Below are 8,759 nucleotides of genomic sequence, written 5' to 3' on the forward strand. Positions count from 1 at the left end.
AAAAGTATGCTAAATTTTTTATACACTTGATTTATTGAATTGTATGATGAACATTTTTGAATTTTGTTGTTTGGAATTGTATCCTAAGCATTTTTGATGTTTGGTGGTCAACCCGGTAAGAAAAACGTTGGAGAGAATGATTTAACAGCGAAAGCTTTAAATATTTAAAAACATGATATTTTGCTTGAACAGTTAGGGTTCAGGAAAAGGCATTTTTGTGCTCGTCCAATGACAAGAATCACAAAAAATTTGCAAAAGTTTCTAGGGAAAACAACGTGCTACCCTGAATTATTTCCGCGAAGCACTAGACAATGTCAATCTTTTTGCAATCAAAACCTGAAATTTCTGTTTTTCGGGGTAATAGTTTCTTCTTGGGAGTAGTTATTTGACAGACAGAAAACAGTATGTAGCATAAACTCAAGGTAAAAAATATATCCTCAAAATGAGTTCTTGTGTACCACAAGGGCCTTTGTTTTGTCTACTTGACTTTAGTACCATTAATGCCAGCGCCCGAGAGAGTAAAATTAGCTCATTTGCCGACGATACCGCTCTAGTAGCGTCTCTCAATAAAACGATAGAAATCGAAATGTTTCGAATGACGTTCGACTCTTGTGTGATTGGGACTCGATTCAAATAAACGTAGAATTTTGAGTTTTACCAAACGTATGAGGTTTGCTGTATTTGTTTTGAGTGAGTCTAAAATTACGCCTTTTGATAGTTACAAGTATCTAGGAGTTTTTAGCTACTCGAAGCCTAAATCCAAAGAGCATTTAGACTCTGTTTGCGAAAAATTAGCTTGATGTAAATGTATAGTTAATAATAACGTAAATAGTTTTTCACAAATTTTACACAACGTTCGTTGCACCAGTTATTTAATTCATATGGACTGCATGTTTTTTAATGTACCAAGAAACGAAATTTTCATCGATTTTTTATAGCCAAACAAAACCAGATCCTCCGAACAATTTATCTGAAAACAAATTTGACCATATCACGATGTGTTTTGCAGATAATAGCTTTAGCTGTGTACGATTTTTTTCTAGATCAATTGCTTAGTGGAACAATTTTGAACTTTTTGCAAAAATTCCGATCAAATTTTTAGAGTCGAACGAATTTTTTTAAATAAACAATATCAACAACGTTTTTTGTTTAAGTCTTGAAACTAAACTGTTTCACTGATAGTTCAGAGTTGATTGATATGTTCATTTGACTATAACGGTTAAAAGACATGTGTCTTATCGAAAAACCATTTCATTTTATTTGTGATAATTTCAAGTTGGGTTTTTAACTACATGTTGGGCTGTTAAAGCCTGTATAGAGGCCCAGATATAATTTATATGTACGTAAGGTGTGTGACAATGAACTGCAGTTTATATTTCAATATCAAAATAATCTCGTGTGATATACTGATTTGTACTGAAGTAGTTTGATAGAATTTCGATATCAGATGTAGTACATCCGAAAGTAAAGTTCATTGGTTCAAATCGCCAAGTTCATTGCTTCAAAACTTGTCATCATATTAATCCAAGCCAAGTGTTGGAATTTACTGAGGTTTGGAGTCAAACCGCTTCTGGGCTACTTTACTTGACTTAGTTTGTTTCTGACCAATAACAACTGATATCTCTCAGACACATCAAACTGAGGCCTTTCCATTATGGCTTGTGACCGCAAAAGGTCCATCAAATTTATCAAGGAGAGCCTTCATTTTTCAACAGAGGAGGTCCAAGTTCTGGAAAAAGATAAAAAAGAGTTTTTGTACATCTTTGTGCGGAATTTTTACGAAAATGAGCCGTTCACTAATTTTAATAGTCATTACTGGAATGTGGTAAGTAGAAATGTTTTAAATTAGTTTTCATCAAAATTAAATGATTCAAATCGAATAGTAGCCATTTTGTTCAGAGCATTTTTAAGGTTTTCATGCTTAATTAAAGGTGCTTAATTAAAGTTTGCCCGACTGCATATTTTTTTAGAAACCGGTGGTCGATGACAGACGCCTAAAGAAACAATTGCCATCGCAAATTGAATTAAGTACTATCCAAAGAAAAATTACAGATTATGCGTCACTCAAACTGCAAAAGCAGACAAAACTCGCTGGTTGCAGTGAAATTTTTTTTTCATTCGAATACCCGTTTATCGATCGGCAAACGTTTAAAATCTTCGCACGAACGTCAGTGCTGGGGGCTTTTTTTATAATAGTACTTTTTCATATTAACTCACTCTGGTATGTGGGAAAAAGCGAAACGGACTATGCTTAGACAAGCTGGATCGCAGAAACCACAATTATAATAGTAGGCTCAAAAAATGACTTTGCTTTTAGTTGAAATCCAGAGGCGACGTTGATAAATCAGCCAGCACTATTACATTCGAGACAGTTTTGAATCTTCTGGAGAAGAACGTCGGCGGCGCTTGTTTCACCGCCGCATTCGGGGCTCAGATATTTCTGACGCACCTCGGATTTGACTGCTATGTCACACACACCTTCATTGAAAACCGACCTGGCTTCCAAATTCTCCATTTCCTTTTAGTCGTCAAGGACTTGGAGAAAGAAGGAGACCTCCATTTGATTGATTTTGGAACACGACTCTCGCCTCTAAATCAGCCCATTCCACTGCACCTCTTAGCCGAAGAAGGTCAAGAGTCTGAGAAATATGAGTCATTTTACATGTATAACAAGTTCGTCCGACGAGGAGATGATATTTTTCGGCTAACTGGGAAAATCGGCTCAAACTCGGATCCGTTTTTCTTCTACGGGATTAAAGCTGTGCCAGCGCGATGTGGATCGATTTCAGACGACGGCGTCAATTTGAACTTCGAAAAGTTTCCGAAGGCCGACAAACCAAAATTGAGCGAGTCGGAAAGAAGCGAGGCTGCGAAAAAGGCGGGAAGGTTCTGGTTCTCGCAATTTCACGTAGTCGGATTCCCCGAAGGAAAAGTATGTGTGTTCAGAAACACAGAATGGATGCATCAAGATGAATTGAATGGTGAAATTAAAAGAGTGATTATTGACAACAAAGACGAATATATTGATAAACTAGCTCAATGTTACCCCAGCTACGAGCGGGAGATAATCGAGTCGACAATCAATTCCATCTGGGACGGTGTGATTCAACCAAGGGCATAACAAAAGTGAACTAGCAATTTTGTTCAAAATGAAATAATGAGAGAAAATACTGTTTTCAATTAGGATGATGGATGAGGGATGATTCCGCTGTGAAAACTTTGGTCCATAAATGAATCTAGCTCGATATTATTTTCCAATCCCACGACTTTTTTTTCGAAGATCGGACATCTGTTTTTGACTGTTACGAAACTCTCGCAGCTTCGAAAAAATCACCCTAAATTTTTCGAGCTAATAGAAATCTAAGATGGTTAATTACTCGATAAAGTAAAATCATTTCAGAAGTCTCGTAAATTTCAACTCGCTGTGTCAGGAAAATGAGAAACAATCAACAAGCTTTCAATTTTATTTTTAAAACTAATCTTTGCTAAACTGTTCTATTCTAATATGTTTTTTTACTCTGAAATTCAGCAAAGACAGAATGGTTGAACTGACTAGAAACTAGACTTGCTTTAAGCATAAAAACTTTTGCCTAACATTTCACCTTATAAAATCTCTAATAAGGCATTTGTATGACTAGCTAGCACTTTTTTCAAACTTTTTTTTCATTATTTCCGCAAAAAGAATACTGACTTAACATAGCTTTTTGTTAAATCGAACATCTAAATTGACACATTGTAATCCATTTATGTAATTTACTAAAATTAAATTGGGAAATAAATTTTAAGACTGAAAACAACGTGTAAAAAGACATGAAGTCAAATCTCGGAGCAAACGATTTCAAACTATGTGCAAACGACTTTCCAAAATCCTTCTGGGTTTTTCTTATTGATAAGAGCTCGAAACCCCTCTAATTGCTGGTCAAAACAGTACTAAGATTCTATGAGTTTCCGATTAAGTAACTTGGTTAACGTTTCTGTAGGTTTTGGACCTATTTACATAACTAAATTGTTTGGAACATTCGGCGGAAAGACCTCGCCTTTAAATGACAAAGGAACTGCTAACACCGTGTTGAGTTTGATAGTAACCCCTTGTAAAATTAGGATTACAGTTTTTTCTAGTTTTTTGTCACGGCTACAGCCAAGGCTGGGATACATTTTAAAAAATTTATTGTTTTCCAAAAATTTTCCCTCCCTTTCTGTATTAAATTTGTGAAAATCGGGTCAAATAATTTTTAAAAGAACTGAAAATTTTGATCTTTGGCATATGCAAATTGTGGACCCATATGCCTCATTTGTGGGCGCATGATTTTACGCGCTATACTATCGGGTTTAAGTTTAAAAAAATGCATACACTCTTTTGATTGGATAAATTTTCTGTTTCTTTTTGTTTCAGGTCCCCTGGCTTTCTTCAGTTTTTAAAACAAAATACACTACGTATGGAAATGATTTTTGCAACTAGGTTTGTAATGAGATGTGTGCTGATAGCCAAAGTTTCTGTGCTGGGGTGCCCAGATATACATTCGACAAGGACTATTTTTGCCCCGGGTATATGTTCCACTTGAAAATTTGATAAGATTAATTAGAAAACTACCTTCTACTTGATTAAATCTGGTTTTAACGGTATTGTTGTTCCCGTTTAATGGAAATACTAGAGTTCTGAGACCAGTTTTTAAGTAGAACTTCCGACTAAAATAATAATTTCAAAAAAAAATTCTGCCACCATTCGTCTGGTATCAATTCCAGTTTGTATGTAGAGTTTTTTTCTGCTTATAGTTTAGAAAGCATGACGCAAACGATATTAGAGTCTTTCAAGGCGTCAGTTCGACTACGTTCACTACGTCCTCTAGGTTCTCAAACACTCCTGTGTTTGACACTCCTATTCGCTGTTCTTTTTATAAAACGATCGCAGTGGCGCTGACGTTTCTGCTAGCGTTGGGACATGTTTGCGGAGAATATATATTGACATTACGTAAAATTTGGGTTAGGATAAAATGCATGGTATCTCTAACAAATTAATCGGTGACGTTACTCCGGTAGCACTCTATTCTTGCATTTGTATATTTTGTATTTTAAGCATCAATCCGATTCACAAGGAATTCTCTCGACAATTGATATGTGATTGACTCCGTTGCTTTTTGTGACATTAAGTTGTTGTCAATGAACGCGCGTGTTTGTGGAAATTCGGATTAAACTGATTTCCCGGGTTGACCAAAACTTCTTATCATACAATTTCCATATGAAAAATTTCTTACCATACAATTCCATACGCACAGAAACTTGTATGAAGTCTCTATGACAAGCATTTTTCCGTATATGAAAATTGTATGATAAATATTTTTCCATAAACCGAAAAATTGATTTTTTTTCTAAATTTACTTTCTAGGTGGTTTTCGTAACCGAATGCAAGCGACAAAGACCTAGGCTTACCCAAAGCACCAAAGGGTTGACGGTATTTAAAATGCATAGAAAACGAACTGAGTAGTCTTAGAGCTGTCTTTCACAAATGATATAATGAAAGCTACACACTTTTAAATTTTGGCAAAAAATTTTAACAACTTTTTAAAGTTCGAACTTTTAAATTATCAGAATGATCAAGACATACATAAACATGCCATTCAAAAGAAATAAGACGTTTCAGCGTTTTTGAAATTTTTTTTAATCGAATAGGAAAAAATTGCAACATTAGACAATCCAGGACGACGTTATATTATGCACACAAAAACTAAATTTTGAATGTTAAAATATTTTTTGGAAAGTGTTTGTATGAGTATAAAAATCGATTTGCGGTTAAAAAAAACTTAATTTTTGGAGCAATTTCAAAATTACTGGGAAAAGTTTTTGCGCAATCATCAAAAAATGCTAGTCATACAATTTCCATATATGGTAATTGTATGAGAAGCATTTTTTGTCATAAAGCAAAAACTCGGTTTTTTCATCACCAGACTGCTTTATTTGAACCAAATAGCCGCAATTTGAACCAAATTGGTTTATATCTTTTTTCAACCATTTTTTGAAATTGTAAGAAAATTGTACGACAAGCATTTTTCCGTACACTAGATGAACGGAATTGTTTGACAAGCATTTTCGGTGTATGGAGGTCAACCCGGGTCCATTACCCATTGAAAACATAAAGTCATCATCTCTTACGCTCACGCTTACTTCCGTTTTAAATTGTAGTCCTCATTGAAGTCACACCATCGAGGAAAAATGATATTGTACACTGGTATCGACGTGGAGTGGTAGTTTTTTTACGCTATGATTTCGAATTTTTGTGTTTAAAAAATTATAATCTGCGACTATCTAAATAACTCTGGGAAATTCAAATCAAATGTAAATCAATATATTTAATCAACTTTGCAGAGGTTTTTAAAAAGGATAAGAGAAAATTGGTTGCCGACCATTTCCATGGAGCTTTTTCAAGGAAAATCCTAGGCTACTGTGAGTCCGCTATTTGCGTCCGCTCCAAATTTTGTTTTAATTTTCACAATTTTTTTAGGTTTTAAATTTTTTTAGGATGAATTTTTGTTTAATTTTCTTGAAAATAAGAGCATATTGTTAGTAGATATTGAAATTTTTGTTCGTTGAATTACTTGAAAAGCTATGCAGATTTGCTAAACATTTCGGAAATTGATTTATGGATTTATCGCTCTAGAAAAGAAAGTCGACTTTAAAGTCTTATCAACCGATGACTCAATTACTGAGCTTGTAATTTTGAAGCTCAATCAATCTAAATTTTTTTTATAAAACCTAACACTCAGAGTGTGTGACGGCAAAGCTGTAACGACCTAAAAATGGTAAGTCCTGAAAAGACCTGAAAATTGAATCATCGTAAGGATAACAATCGTAAGTATGACAAATACCATTCCAGAGATTGAAACCATGAGTCCTGAAAAGGTAATGATAAATTACCTATTTATCAGGTTCTATTTATTTCAATTAATGATAAAGGTAATATCACTACAAATTTATTTGTAAATGATAAATTCCCGTTTTATCGCCCTCGATGGTACCGAAAACTGCAATCCAAAAACTGTAAATCTGTCGAGCGGAAAAATCATAAACAAAATTTCAATCCAAACTGGTAATTAAAATGTGTCCTCCGGAATCGCTCAAAAATTCGGCATTTCGTATTCAATCTTGTATGTTTGTTGGTTGATGAATATAGAATATAAAGCCACAGTTGGAAAATTTGTTTTTTTAAACGTAGTGACTATGAGGTTTTTCGATATGCCACTCTGTTTTTATTGATTTATATCAGTTTTAACGGGATTAAGTAAAACCGAAAATTTTTTTTGGCTTTTACTTAGTGGTTCGATTTTTTTGGCTTTATGGTTCATTAAAATGAGAAATTTTCTTCTCGTTCATTTGTTCAAGCGAAGGGAAAATCATTCAATTTGCTGCAATTGGAACTGAGAGGAGTTCTTCGTAGATACTTTTATTTCTATTGCAAATTCTAGGGACGTTTTTTGTGGTCGTCTGTTGAAGAATTTTTTTAAGTATCTTAATTGATAAATCAAGACATCAAGATTTTTATTAACATTGTCCGCCCTTAAGATCCTTGCGATTTTTCCACCGGTTATAATCCTAAATAAGCGTAGAGTAAGTTCATTTTGTGGAGGACGTTTTCAACGTGGAGTATTTTTTTTTATTTTGAAAATTTTTATCGTAGACTGTGTTTAAATTGTCCATGTTAAGTATTTTTCAATATTAAGATCAACGTTAAGTATTTACTTATTTTTATAAATTTTATTGTAGACTGTGTTCTCATTGAATTTTAATTTGTCTATCTACAATTGTCTATTTACATGGTCTATTTTTACTACGGGTGCTTCTAACGGAAGATTAGGTTCTGATTTTTTTAATTTGAGAATCCACAATGATCACAATTTAACAACGACAATTGAAAATTTTGGTGAAATGTCTTTTAAATTTACTGGATGCCTAGAAGGCGTCTATGCTGGGCAGACAGCTAGTTGAACTCTTGAAAACGTTTCACAGCAAATTTTACATTTTTTTCACTTCACTTAGTGTTGACTATCATTTCGCATGGGTCACTTCGAGCTCATTGTTATTTCCATTCCTGTTTTAGTGCTTTTCTAGGTTTCTAATACGCGAAAAATTTCAGTTATTAATTTGCATTGAAAGTCAAAGTATCAGGTAATGTTGATAAATATATCACTTTTCCTTCAATTTTCTCTGCTAAACCATTGCAGTTCTGGGCCATTTTGACTTGGGCGCCCCAGAAATTTTCCAATGATTACAATTCTTGCTGTTCTCGCTTAAATGTTTTGTATCTGTGTATTGTAACTTTAAAAAATTTTAGTATTTGTATTTTTTAGAAGACTGTTTTCTTTTTTTTTATCGAGGGTAAAGTATAACATCAAACGAAACTTTTAGTCATCCTAGTCCGTTCTCATGCCGTTAAAACTGTTTTGTTTTAGTTTTTCTGGATGCGTCTTCTTCATCAACGAATATCCTTAGATGGTTATAATTTCTCTTTAGTATCGCTTTTCTCAATTGTCCAATGACACTTTCCGGTGGTTTCTCTAAAACTGGAGGTTGTGAAAAATAGCAATCTACTGGGTTCAAAAGATTAGGAAGAAATCATTGATTTTCAAGATCAAAAGTTTTTTTCCCCAAAACATATTAAAATCAAATAATTTTATCAAATCAATTACAAAAATGTGGCTGCTTATTTGATTAATTGTTTGATATATCACTTTATCACGATAGGACTCATAAATTATTTGTCACTGCGT

The 8,759-nt window shown here is 33.8% G+C and overlaps 1 protein-coding gene across 1 annotated transcript; it reads left to right on the plus strand.

Annotated features, from left to right (window-relative positions):
• Positions 1-1,454: 1,454 nt before the first annotated feature.
• Positions 1,455-3,168, plus strand: LOC134839196 (uncharacterized). The gene is made up of 2 exons (XM_063854669.1): positions 1,455-1,825; positions 2,318-3,168. The coding sequence occupies exons 1-2, from the start codon at positions 1,655-1,657 to the stop codon at positions 3,119-3,121; spliced, it is 975 nt and encodes a 324-aa protein (XP_063710739.1). The 5' UTR covers positions 1,455-1,654; the 3' UTR covers positions 3,122-3,168.
• The last annotated feature ends 5,591 nt before the right edge of the window (positions 3,169-8,759 follow it).

Source organism: Symsagittifera roscoffensis, chromosome 2, assembly GCF_963678635.1.
Source record: "Symsagittifera roscoffensis chromosome 2, txSymRosc1.1, whole genome shotgun sequence".
NCBI lineage: Eukaryota > Metazoa > Xenacoelomorpha > Acoela > Convolutidae > Symsagittifera > Symsagittifera roscoffensis.